The sequence below is a fragment of the Eretmochelys imbricata genome, chromosome 16 (genome assembly GCF_965152235.1).
Source record: "Eretmochelys imbricata isolate rEreImb1 chromosome 16, rEreImb1.hap1, whole genome shotgun sequence".
NCBI classification, from domain to species: Eukaryota; Metazoa; Chordata; order Testudines; family Cheloniidae; genus Eretmochelys; species Eretmochelys imbricata.
The window spans coordinates 3,447,829-3,461,979 of NC_135587.1; the positions used below are offsets into that span (position 1 = coordinate 3,447,829).

General features: G+C 45.2%; 1 protein-coding gene across 11 annotated transcripts in view; it reads left to right on the top strand.

Annotated features, from left to right (window-relative positions):
• Window positions 1–14,151, top strand: part of EXD3 (exonuclease 3'-5' domain containing 3) — a 556,345-nt gene that overhangs the window by 97,510 nt on the left and 444,684 nt on the right. For 2 of the 11 annotated variants that reach the window (XM_077836023.1, XM_077836024.1), the window contains exons 3-4: window positions 815–914; window positions 4,513–4,713. The exons of 7 other annotated variants lie outside the window; for them this stretch is intronic. Coding sequence is in view for 2 of the 4 variants with exons in the window: in XM_077836021.1 (XP_077692147.1) it covers window positions 878–914 (37 nt within the window). In the remaining 2 variants the exon portion in view is untranslated. The remainder of the gene's footprint in view (window positions 1–814; window positions 915–4,512; window positions 4,714–14,151) is intronic. 2 more of the 11 variants (XM_077836021.1, XM_077836022.1) reach the window with 1 other exon arrangement.

The window sequence follows — 14,151 nt, forward strand, 5'->3', positions numbered from 1 at the left end:
TAGATTAATAATTCCTCATGCAGCATGTGTCTACACAGCTGCTGGAAGGTATGATTCCCAGCTTGGCTAGATCTACATGCACTAGCTCTGCTTGAGGTAGTGCCTAAAAACAGCAGCATGGCCAAGCAGGCACTAGCTAGCTGCCCAAATTCATGTCAGGTAGGATTTTTAGGTGCTAGTTTGAACAGAACTAGCATGCCTATGTCTACCCTCGCAGGGAATTACATCTTCCAGCTGCAGTGTAGATATACCTTTAGGCAGGGGTGGCCAACCTGGGGCTCCAGAGCCACATGCAGCTCTTCAGAAGTTAAAATGCAGCTCCTTGTACAGGCACCGACTCCAGGGCTGGAGATACGGGTGCTAACTTTCCAAGGTGTCAGGGGGTGCTCACTGCTCAACCCCTGGCTCTGCCACAGGTCCTGTCCCCTCCCCTGAGCCTGCTATGCCCTCGTTCCTCCCCCTACCCCAGCCTCCTGCGCTCCACAAAACAGCTGATTGGGAGGCGCTGATTGGTAGGGCTGCTGGTGGGTGGGAGCTGATGAGGGGCTGCTGACGTATTACTGTGGCTCTTTGGCAATGTACACTGGTAAATTCTGGCTCCTTCTTAGGTTCAGGTTGGCCAGCCCTGCCCTTAGGAGCCCTCATCCTTCAAACTGTGTGCTGGAGTTTCTATGAGAAAATAGATCCCAGGGCACTTTCTCCCCCACTTTGCCGAGGTCAAACACCCCTTTATTTATGGAGTGCAAACTTACAATTTCCTTTTCCGAACTTGTGAAGGTTCCACAGGGCAGTAACTCTGCACTTTTCCTTTCAGAATTGGGAGTGCTGACTGCACCATTTTAGCTCAACATTTTAATTTGATGTCCGTCTAGAAAGGATGAATCAGGAGAGCAGCCCAAGCGATCACACTGGTGGTGAGTTTTCTGCCTGTGCGGGCACTCTGGTCTATCTGTAATGTGTCGGGCAGTAAGATTGGCTTCCTGCATGTTTTACTAATTTCTGTCGTGTCAGAAAATTAAACCCCAAACAGGAATAAAACAAAAACAGCGGATCAAGTGCTAACCAGTCAAATGCATCTTACAATGTGCCATGAAGGCGACTGGACCTTCAAGACTCTCTGAGAATAGTCAGCTGTCAGAACATTAGGAATTAGACTCTGATTTTAAAAAAATGTTTGACAATTGAAGTGTTTCAGCAACCCCCATCTGTGCACAAGAATGTACAGTTTTAATTACGATGCCTTACACAAGTGATCATTCAGTTTTATCCATCATCTAGTTTTTCTTTTATTCAGTCATGTGTCAGCAGTAATTATCCGTCTAATAAAAGAGTTCCTATTTAGATTACAAAGTAACGTGCAGCAAAGGCATAGATGTGTGTGTGCACATGTGTATGTGTAATAAAAAACAGTGGCATCATGTCCCAATCCTATGCAGGAAAGAGGGACCTGAGAACTATGTTAAGTATGAGTAATTAACCACTGGAACAGTTTACCAAGGGTTGTAGTGGATTTGCTGGAAATTTTTAAATCAAGATTAGATGTTCTTCTGAAAGATCTGCTCTAATTCAAACAGACAGTAGTTCAGAGAAGTTATGTGGCCTGTGTTACGCAGGAAGTCAGGCTAGATGAACACAGTTGGCCTTTCTGGCATTGGAATCTATGAACCTAGAAGCGGTGTCTATAAAGTGTCAGAGTCCTATTCAGTTGTGCACTTATTTTGATGTGTAAAGAGCTGTGCTTATCCTGATGTGAGGGCTATTTTCATGGTTTCCATTGTTTCCAATTCTTTGTTTGTGGATGAGGCTTTTTTTTTGTGGGGGGGGGGGTCAGATTCCTTTTTCAAAGTAGAGGCTGTTGTGAGAGCTCGGCCTACTTGTTGTTTTGGTTTTTCCTTTAGAGGAATAGTGAGTCTGTTTCTTTCTGGGTTGTTTGTTTGTTTGTTTTGATTTGGGTTTTTTTGTTTAGGTGGGTTTGCCTGTCTCTGACTTTATCTACATGAGGAAATTTTATCATTTCAATAGTGACAGTGGAAATCCTCATATCAGAGGGGTAGCCATGTTCGTCTGTATCCACAAAAACACCAAGGAGTCCAGTGGCATCTTAAAGACTAACAGATTTATCTGGGCATAAGCTTTCGTGGGTAAAAACCCCACTTCTTCAGATGCATGGAGTGAAAATTACAGATACAGGCATAAATATATATTGGCACATGAAGAGAGGGGAGTTACCTTACAAGTGGAGAACCAGTGTTGACAAGGCCAATTCAGTCAGGGTGGATGTGGTCCACTCCCAATAACTGATGAGGAGGTGTCAATACCAAGAGAGGGAAAATTGCTTTTGTAGTGAGCCAGCCACTCCCAGTCCCTATTCAAGCCCAAATTGATGGTGTTAAGTTTGCAAATGAATTGCAGCTCTGCAGTTTCTTTTTGAAGTCTGTTTTTGAAGGCTTTTTGTTGAAGAATGGCTACTTTAAAATCTGAGTGTCCAAGGAGATTGAAGTGTTCTACTGGCTTTTGTATGTTACCATTCCTGATGTCTGATATGTGTCCATTTATCCTTTTACGTAGAGTGTCCGGTTTGGCCAATGTACATGACAGAAGGGCATTGCTGGCACGTGATGATGTATATCACATTAGTAGATGTGCAGGTGAATGAGCCTCTGATGGTGTGGCTGGTGTAGTTGGGTCCTCTGATGTCGCTAGAGTAGATATGGGGACAGAGAAGGCAACGGGGTTTGTTACAGGGACTGGTTCCTGGGATTGGTTCCAGAAGAGGATGGACTACAAGCGGTCAGGAACAGTATCCCTGATGAGGCCACGGCACACCTGGTGGCTGAACTTTGTGACTTTCAGATTTGGGGAAAACTTATACCTTCAGGTCAGCGGCACTGCTATGGGTACCTGCGTGGCCCCACAATATGCCAATATTTTTATGGCTGACTTAGAACAACGCTTCCTCAGCTCTCGTCCCCTAGCGCCCCTCTTATGCTACACTGATGACATCTTCATCATATGGACCCACAGGAAGGAGGCCCTTGAAGAATTCCACCTGGATTTCAACAATTTCCACCCCACCATCAACCTCAGCCTGGACCAGTCCACACAAGAGATCCACTTCCTGGACACTACAGTGCAAATAAATGATGGTCACACAAACACCACCGTATACCGGAAACCTACTGACCTCTATACTTACCTACATGCCTCCAGCTTCCATCCAGGACACATCACACGATCCACTGTCTACAGCCAAGCCCTAAGATACAATCACATTTGCTCCAATCCCTCAGACAGAGACAAACACCTACAAGATCTCTATCAAGCATTCTTAAAACTACAGTACCCACCTGGGGAAGTGAGGAAACAGATTGACAGAGCGAGATGGGTACCCAGAAGTCACCTACTACAGAACAGGCCCAACAAGGAAAATAACAGAACACCACTGGCCATCACATACAGCCCCCAGCTAAAACCTCTCCAGCACATCATCAACCATCTATAACCTATCCTGGCAAACGATCCCCCACTCTCACAGGCATTGGGAGGCAGGCCAGTCCTCGCTTCCAGACAGTCCACCAACCTGAAGCAAATACTCACCAGCAACTACACACCACACCACAGAAAAACCCCTGGTTGAGAACCATTGATATAGGGGAGTGAGAGTTCCCACTCTTGAGTGTCCTCTGTGTGTTTTTGTTGATGTGGATGGAAGATGGCTCCATGGTAGGAGATTATAGGGGGCAGATGAATTAAGTGTGCGAGGGATCACAGTTTAGTGTCTTTGACAAATATGTGCTAGGATGACTCTGTGCAAGGGAAGGCTCCTTAAGCAAATCTTTTTTTGTCTCCATTGAGAGAGGTGGAAGAGTTGGCCAGAATGCTCCTGGATTGCTCATTGAGGGCAAAAGCTTAACAAGATAAAAAAGGCCTTGGATATTTATATGGAGTTCAGTAATATCTGAAGTAGTTATAATTAATGACAACAGAATTTGGGGAGGGATATTAAACCCTGTGCTTCAGGGCTTAAGCCAATCTCTGGCTAATAGAGACCAGGATGAGACCTTCATGGGGGGCATGATATCCCACATGTACCTACTGGGGTGTTCTTACATCTCCATCTGGTGCTGGCCACTCTCAGATACAGGATTCTGGACTAGATGGATGTTGGGTCTGATCCATTGTGGAAATCCCTATGTTCCTGTGGTTTGCCAGCTGTGTTGCAAATAAGGCTGACATTCTATTTGGAAATCTCTGAAATCTGATCTCCATTTGTTCAGTTTCCAACACCTGATTCTGCTTCTACAGCTGCATTGCAACTTTTAGAACTTCAATACAATTCATTGTCTAAGCCCCACTGAGCCTACCACTTAGGTAGGAGTTAGAGAAGAAGGATGCTTTAATCTTTTGAAAAATTTAAAATATTTTAATGTAATCCAGCTGGAATGGTAAGACTTTTCTCAGAGTCAGAGACAGCCAAGTTTTTCCCCCATTCCCTCCTCCCTTTGTCTACAGGAAGGAAGTCCTGGCAAGGGCCCTCTCAGCTTCCTGTCAACTTCTGAGCACATTTCCAGACACAATCTTCTCCACCATCCATCACCCGGATCAGCAAAACAATTACTGCAGTGCAACAGGAAAAACACATGTCTCACATAAACAGTTTGGAGGCTGTATGATCCCAAACCACTGGAATTCACGTACAAGCCAGATTAATCTGTGAGTTACATGTGACCGGAGATTATTCGGTACTTTCTTCCCTTCCTTTTGTAACCAGATGTCTTGGTCACTAAACTTTTCTCCTTTAAAGGACACTTAAAAAAAAAAAAAAAAAAGAATAAGATTTGTTTAATAAACTAGTTGCTACATTGGCAAAAGTCAATAGAATTTATACAGTCTTAGGCCAAGAAAATGACTGAGCTTGGTTTCTGGTCAGAAGCACAATGGAAGTGGTGCCTTTGGCTCCAGGGGGCATTCTGCTCCAAAAACTTAAAAATTCTGTGCCAAAAAATAAAAAATTCTGCAAATGTTATTTGTCAAAACAACAGTACATAATCACGCCAGTTTCAATTATTTTGGTAATTTATTTCAAAATACCTGTCAAATATGTCTGTAACAATACAGACACACACACAAAAATTCCCCCAGGAGTAAAGAGTTAAAGAAACCCCATGACAACCCAGTTCCTGTGTCTCTGCCCCCTTGCCTCCCCCAAGCCCAGCTGGGGGGCCAGACACCCACAACCCCTTCCCCTGCACAGCCCAGCTGTGGGGGACCCCAGCCAATATACCTGAACCCCCTCCCAGCCACAGGGCGCCCCTGCCCAGATACCCATACTCCCTCCCCCGCAGAGCCCAGGTATGGGGCCCCCCTTGCCCAGATACCCGCACCCCTCCCCTCCAGAGCCCAGTTGTGGCCCCCCAGCCCAGACACTCCCTTCCATCTCCAAGAGCCCAGGAATCCAGAGGAAGAAACAGCCTGATGCTCGGTCCCAGGTTTGCATGGAGTTTGCTACGCGCTGTCCTCTCCTTCCCTCAGGTCATGCTGGGAACAGCAGCTGCCAGGAACCCTCAAGCTCCCTCTCCCTCCCCCAGCAGTGTCTTCTATGTGCAAGCTGGGCTCTGCTGGGTCCAGCAGCCCCTAGTGGTGGCTAGCAGCACTGCAGTCAATTTTGTGGGGGAAAGGAAATTCTGCACGCACAATATTAATTTCTGCATTGCACAGTGGCACAGAATTCCCCAGAAGTACCCAGGTGTAGGAGGTGACTGGTCAGTATCATATTACTAGGGCATATGTCCCAGCCAGATATTCAAGCAGTAATATTGATGGGTTCCAGAGCAGGGCAGTGATGAGAGTCATGGTATATAAGGCTGAAGTGCAGCATCTTAAAAGAAGGAATAAATATGGTGGAGAACCTGAAGACCTCATCCCTGGTATGGGGGCAGTGGCTCTCTTTCAGAAAGGGTTAGGAGAGTCATTTATGAAACTCTGTTTCATAAAAGCTCCATATTTCTAATTTTGTGTCTGAAATTGCATTGCAGTATTTAGCTACATTCTCGGTACTATGCTATACTACAGTGCTAGGCATCCTTTGTTAGGCCAGGCCTCAAATCAACAGTCAATTTTACATTTCTTTATAATATAAATCCCTTTTGGGGTAATATAGGTCTCTAAATCAAGAGATCTGCTTAATCAAGCCTAGGCTGGGGGCTGCTGAGGAAAATCAGGAGCATTTGGGTAAGTATAAATTTAGGGGGAAAACTACTTTTGAATATATTAAAACTTCAGCATCTGTTCTTAGTGTAGGAGAAAAGAATTCAAGTGCAAGGGGCTAACTAAATCAGCTAGGGCAGCATTTCTCAGATGCAGCCACTGGGGGCTTTTCCTGTGGCCACAGCCTCCTTGATGGTGATGTGGGAGGAGCAAAGCAGTGGCCCCTCCCAGAGCTGCCAGTAGGGGTTGGGCCCTGTCCCACTCTGGAGCCACAAATGCTGGAGGAGCGGGCAGGTGGCGGGGCTCAGGCTTCAGATCTGGGGTGGCGGGTGGCAGGCCCCAGCCGTGTGGTGTCAGGCTCCATCCCCTGGCTACGGGCTTTGAGCCCTAATTCCGGCCCTGGCCTCAGGCTCACCCCCCCATACACACACCTGCTGCCTCCTCTGGACCCAGGCTCTGGCCCTATGCTCTGACCCTCAGCCACAGGGTATCAGACTCCACCCATGGGGCCATGGAATCCAGCCCCAACCCCCAGCCATGTGGCAGTGACTACCAGATCCAAGCTTACCACCCCCCCCACATCCCCCATGGCCCCCACTGCGTTCTCCGGCCACAGACTCACCGGGCTGTGCAGCTAATAGACTCATAGATATTAAGGTCAGAAGGGACCATTATGATCATCTAGTCTGACCTTCTGCACAATGCAGGCCACAGAATCTAACCCACCCACTCCAGCAATAAACCTCTCACCTATGTCTGAGCTACTGAAGTCCTCAAATCATGGTTTAAAGACTTCAAGGTGCAGAGAATCCTCCAGCAAGTAACCCATGCCCCATGCTGCAGGGCTCTGGTCCCTGGACTCACTCCCCGCATCACCCCTGGCCCCGAGCTGCCTCCCTACCCACCTCCCCATCCAGGGCTTAATTTGTCCCTCAGAATTGCCAGGACTGAATAAGTCTGTTGTGAAAAATGATATTTGTAAGTTTGTTAATATCACTTTTCACTGCCTCCTTGCTAGCTAGCAACTCTGCTGCTGTGAAAAGTGATATTAACAAAATACAAATATCACTTTTCACACAAACAGACTTACTAGCTAGCAAGTCTTAAAAAAGTAAGCAACCAAAAAAAAAAGTAAAAGAAACAACAACAAAAAGGGACAAGAACCTGCAAAACACATTATTTGGTTCTATTCTGTTTAGGTCCAGTAAAGAACAGAGAAAACTGTACATTATTTTTATTATTGAGTCTGCAAAAAAACCCTACATTAATAAATTACAATGATTTGGACAAGTATATTTGTATATTTATTTGTTTTTCCTAAAGTTAATTGAATATTTTACGAAAAATTGTCAGAGCGGCCACCAAAAATTTTCTTGTGAGAACCCCTGAACTAGGGTGTCTTCTGTGTACTATCAGCCTTTCCACGATACCACTGAATTTTAGTTGATTGTCAGTCTTCATTTGTACTTTCTGAAAGAGCCATCATTATTAAAAATGTTCAGTGGAATTCTGTTTACAGAGTTCCCAATATATTACTGGCAGTAGTAAAATTATCTGGTGGATAAATTTGTCTAAACAAGGCTAAAATGTGAATACATGCTGTAAACTCTGTACTCAGAGAATGAATTCATTGTGTTGATGAAACAGTTTCCAGGTTAGACTCGCGGAAGGTAGTTTGTGAAAGGGTATATTCTAAAGCCTTGTTATGTATTATTGAACCCTGGTTAGGGCAGGATTCTCCTATACTTTCTACCCACTGGCCTAGGTAGAGTCATAGAGTTTAGGGCCAGACGGGACCATCAAATCACCTAGTCTGACCTCCTGTATTTCACAGGTCACTAACACCACCCAGCCCCTGCACACTAAACCCATCAACCAAAATTAGACCAAAGTATTACAGCCCATTATGTTACTATTTTATGTATAAAGCCCCCTGCCCCAGCTGAGGAGATCAGGGTGGTTGTACCCCAATAATAAAACAATTAAAAGGCTTACAACTTCAAAAAGTTAGCCAAGGCTAGTCTAGCCAAGGCTAGTCCAGCACAGGTGGAGCATTTCCACGGAAAGTCCTACCCACGCCAGAACTGTGCGGCTGCATTTACAGTAGTGCTGTACTAGCTGTGTGCGGGGCAGGATGTCCCAGGGTTCTTAGCGGTGCATTAAACTGGGCTACTGTAAATTCATTCACGGTGTCTTTTGGGAGAACATGTCTGTCCTTCCTGAGCTCCTGTGCAGAAGTGCTCTTATGGGTCTTACTGATATCACACCACAGCTTTACCAGAAGGCTGGTGTCAGCTTCTGGCCAGCTGGCACCATGGGCAAAGGCATCTGGGATGGTATCTCTGATTCTGTGGAAGTGTAGCAGAAATTGAGCAGGCAAACATGGGGCCAAAATACAGCGTGGAATAAGGCAGGAATTAGACAAGAAAGTACAGCTCAGATGGAATTGTGGGATAGCACTGGAGGACTAACAACCCCTGGTCTTAATTAGCCTGAGTTTTCACTGCAAAGCAGGTGGGTTTTCAGCTCAGGCTGAAGCAAAACCTGAACTCAATCCTATATCCTGCTAGCCCAGGCTTAAAGCATCCTGAAACCTGGATTAGAGGATTTTTTATGTGGATGAGAGGGGGGTTGGGGCAACATCCATACCAGAACCTGGGCTAACTCTGCAGTGAGGAAAAGACTATGTACCCAGCTAGTCTATCGAACAATCTGTTCCTGCCACTATTAGCCTCATCCACTCTCCTCCATTTGTTTGTTTCATCTCCTTGTGGTGTTTTGTTTTCGAGTGTAAGCCCTTGGTTCAGGGACTGTCTGCTACTTACATTGTGTCTGTACAGTGCCTAGCACACTGGGGCCCTTATCAGGGCTGGATTTACACCTTACATGCAACTAGACACAGCATCGTTAGTGCCCTCCCTTCCCATGTGGCCCTGCCTGGAGCCCCCCTCCGGAGTCCCCATGTGATCCTGTGACGACCCCCCCCCCCGACTTCCCCAGCAGCCCTGTGTGGTCCTCTCTGCCTCCTAAACTGGCTCCCAGAAGGCTGATGTGACTTTTCACTTGAGAAAAAAGTGCATCAGCTACCCACCTGGTAGCTGTTTGCCACTGCCTGCCAGACCAGTCAGCATCAGCCAGCTCAGGCTGTTCTGGTGCCACAGTGGCATCTGGTGGGCAAAAGGCAGAACTGCAACATATTTTCTGCAGAAAAAAATTCTGCTTTCCTTGGACAAGAATTCTGCGCATGCTGCAAATGTGACGTAAGGAGAGGAGCCATGACGTAAGACGAGCAGCATGTGGGGCATCTTGGCAGGGGGTGGGGCAGATCAGGAGGCTCCTTCCCTCCCAAGAACATCCGAGCAGTGTGGCCAGCAGCAGCAGGGCAGCAAAATAGCCCCAAATACTGTGATTCACAGCTGCCAAAATCCCCCAGCAACTGACAGCTAAAAATAGCCCAGTTGGGCTAGAAAATCGCATAGTTGACATCATGACGGCACCCCTAAATCCAGCCCTGGCCCTTATCTATCCTGATTATGGTCTCTAGGTGCTGCTGCAGTACAAATAATAACAATATATTTTTAGAAACCCTCTTAAAACACATACAGATAATGCTGATTAAAAGAGTACAGTGACTAAAGAAGAGGCTAAAATGGATTGGGGTAAGCAAGAAAGTGAAATATGGCATTGGATAGTTGTAATTTAATAACAGGGACAGCTCTGAAATGCAAAAGGAATCTTGAGGTGTTTCTTTAGTGGGGGAAAATGAACTGAGACAACTGTCTGCGTAGAGGAGCAGTTTCCACACCCCATAGCCTTCAGCACCAACATCCAAAGTGCTGGCCTGGAACATAGCAGTAAAATCCCTAATATACAGAGACTCATGGAGCATGGATAGCCAACAGGATGAGGGTTGAGGAGGAGATTAGAGGATTGTACAGCCCTCAGGGATGTAAGAAACAATGTGTCAGTTTGAAATTATGTCAGTTTCAAATATTAGTAAAAAGTATTTTCGGGTCCTACCCAGCCTCAGCCCCTGGTCAATTCATGTTGGTTTACAACCCTGTTTCCCTGTTTTGTAAATGTTTTCATCTCCCTGCTTTATTAAACTGACTATATAGCCACGAAAGTGGACAATACACAAAATGCTATAATTGCAGAAATCTGCCTACTGTAGAGATTCTTGAACCTTCCTCAGCAGCATCTGGTTCTGGCCAGTCTTGAAGACAGGATACTGGGCTAGATGGACCTCAGGTCTGAGCCAGTCTAGCAGTTCCTGTGTTCCTAAATAAAGTGAAAAAAGGGTTTATCTTCATTTTTTTTCAGTTACAGTTATCGAAGCATTACGAAGGATAATAGTGGGTAAAAAGAAATCAGCAGAAATGTGATTTGTTGACAGTGTCTCATTGCCAACTTGAAATCAGTCCACCACATTCTAGCCGAGCGATGTGAGGAACGCAGGGCAGGAGTAACATGATCATAGTTTGACTCAAACCATTGAGTCAAAGTGCTGCTGCATTCTGAACAAACTGCAGGCAACAGAGATGCACTATCTCAAGGGAATGACAATCACCAGTTCTCATGGTCACAAAGTGTATGAAGCAGTCGGGGAATTGAGAGCCTCTTCTAACACCAGTTATGGGTCATAATCTTGATTAGAAGGGGAAGTCAGGGTGCCTCAGCACCAATAAGAAACACAGAAATCCATGGAATTCATTCGTCTCTGAGGCCTTGAAGAAATCGACTAGCTGTTGTGTTAATGCTAGTGTGGAACAGGCAATGCACTGAAACTCACCAAATGAGTCAGTCCAGCCAAAAGGACTGACTGCTTATGTTTAGGATATGCCCAAAGACACAGAGCATAAACTACCAATATCTGAGAATTCTTCCATGAATATCCTTCCATTGCTTCAGGGTCTGTACACCAGCTGGACCATCATGGCAGAGGTGTCTCTGTCTCTTCCCATTTGTATTCTTCTGCATAAGATTAGTGGATTTCAGAATACCTGGCTAATCCCAGCTGTACCAAAATGGCCTTCAGCAACATCCAGCCAGGTCCCCATTAGACTGGGAAAATGGACTGCAAATTGGAGTGATGCTGTATGTGTCATAGACACTTGCAGCAATAAACTGGACACAAGTAACTAAACAGCAGTTAGAAAAGTTGGTACAGAATTTGCTCACTACTGAGAAGGGCCAGATTTGAACCAGAAATGTATCTTTGTACCACACCTGAGGTTGTTAGTCCTCTTCAGTGGCTATTATCAGCGTAACATGTTTGCTGTTTTTCATCTCCCCCCTACTCCATAGACCTTCTCCACAAGATAGGCTGTGACTTCTTCAGTTTAAAAAGAATACCCAGCTATTTGTGCTCTGTAGGAGTACAAGAAAGTGACTGTAGTAACCAGTTTCAAATGTTTACATGTGAGGTATCTACGCCTAAATAAAAGTGTAATAGAATAGAAACACAGCCTCCATCTGTACATGGAGCAAGGGGAATGACGCTGCTATAATCAAGTTTCATTTTTACTTTTCTAAAGAACTATGAGGTCGTAGAAACAGAACTAGTTCTGTCCAGGTTCTAAGCCAGTGGTTGCTCTTTGTGTGTGATTGTGGATTTTTTAAATTAAACTATTTTGCAAGCACTTCCTTCCTGCATTTCTGAGAAGGAGGGAGGGGGGAATGTTTAACTGTTTGCCTTTGACAGAGGAGGAAAAACTGAAGAAAACAAGAGATGTGATCCTAAGTAACCACTGACCTTTTACTTCAGACTGGTGATGTTTTTCAGTGGTAGAGCCTCCAGGGATTGACAGCATCCTCCTTGCTATTGTACTGCCTGCTCAGAAAGGGGCTAAAGTTCAGCATTTATGATGTTCTCTGGGCTTGTGGGAAAAAAGGCCACATTCCATTTCTTAAGTCATATGAGTGCAAAAGCTGACTGAGTTCTACAGTCTAACCTCAGGGCATTAGGCCAGTTCAGAGTGAAACTGGGAACGACAGACAATTTAGGTAAATATGAAGCCAGATCTTGCTCCTCACAGAGATTTGCAGCAGGTGGGAGGGCTCAATGTATTTGCCCTGTTAAATCAAAAACCCTGATTTATTTTATGCTGGTCCTGTTGCTTTTTCATAAAAATGTGCTGCTTGTTATTACTCCTAAGGAGCTCTCCCGTTTTGTTGCTCAGAGAGTCTTTCCCGTATTGGGCTGCGCTTACTGGAGATGAATGTTATTCCCCAAGGCAAAAACCAGTAAGTGACTCTTCGATGGTGATGAGTTTTTTTTAGTTAATATTCCCAAGTGAATCTTCCACCTGTCCTGCAAGTCACTCCTCTTCAGTCTGCTCTCTGATAGGGGTGGATGACCTTTTGTCTCCCTGATTAGTCGGGTGTCTCTCATTGGGCCAGCTAGGTGCCCTTCATAGGCACTGGCTGGGTGGCCTTCTTTCACTGACTATTATGGCTGCCCTACAGCCATCTTTTCCATGGATCTCAGCTGCTTCCACCATTGGACAGTGAGCCTTATTTCCAGAAAAATTCCCTTCATCCTCATTGTGGAAAGGTCACTAGATATAGCTGCTTAGTGTTTAATATGATGATTCCTGCTGTGAGAAAATAGAAACATCTCTTCAAGGGGTGGGGCAACATTGTACGCAGAAGGGGCCTCCTATCTCAAAGACAGGGTTAATATTTTACAACTGCTCAGAGTTTTCAAATGTTGTGCAAATGGCTAAAAATAAAAATCTGGATGACCTTTAAAAAAGGGTCCCAATCAGTTTGCATCCCTACTACAATGCTTGTGACTTTACTCCTGATGAGAATGCTCCTGCATTTTTGTGTAGCCCTCTTGTGACTCCCACAACCACATGCTGACCAGTACTGTGTAATGGGCCTATCTGGGGAAGTAAGCCCACTTTGTGGCGGGAATGTCCCTGGTGTATTGAGACGGGCCAGTCACTTGAGTTTGTTCCGTAGAAAACTCTTGTTGGTACAGTTGAGAGACCCTGTGCTCTGGATTGTAGAATACAGAAATATAAAGATAGTCCCTGCCCTAACTGGCTTACAACCGAAAATATAGATACATAGAAGGCCTGACACAATGGGAAGTGTTGAAGTGAGGACAAATTAGGTGTGGGTTGTTTTTTGAGATGGTGGTTAGTGCTGGCACAAGGAAAAAATTCCTGCCAGCAGCAAAGAGATTAAATATCTCCAAAGATGTTAGTTCAAACACACTTTGGAAAATGTAACGGAGGCATAAATGCACCTCTGGGTGAATGTTTTATGGATGCAGGACCGCCAGCCCTCCCCTAGCAATCACATTTCCACTTTCTCCTGTGGTATACACCTGTGGTATGCCAACAGTGCATGTGGTTGTGGTGGGGAGATGGCCAGCTTCAAAACCACAGATTTGTATCTTTGTTTCTTAATGTCAGTTTTTGTCCCAGTCTTTTTGTGGCTTTTCTGTGCTCCTAGTTCCATCAGTAGCATCTTTACAACAGCTCATTTCCTCCCCCCAACCCTCAAATTTGGAAATAGAAATCCATAGAGTTGCTAACGAGGCAAAGCAGATGTTTCTGCGGACTGTGTAAGTAGTACACTTTGAAGAAATCTTTGTACTTAGTACTGAAGCTCGCTGTGTAACTACTTGTCTCTCCTTTTGTAGGTAAGAATTGAGAAGCTCTGTGGGTCACTCAACCCTATGACACTTCCTTTTTTATAATGAATGATGAAATATTACAAATTCAGAGGACAAATTCAGAGGAGATGTGGAAGGGGAAGTCAGTTCTGTGACTTGGTTTGCTACAGCTCAGACTTTAAGTTTCTCCCAGAGAATACAGACTGAAAGGGCCAGTGCACAGCTAGTCAGATTGCAGAATTCTGATAGCCACCAAAGACTTGCGCCCAACCCGTTTGTTCCCCAATTTGATTTATTACCTGAAATAAATCCCA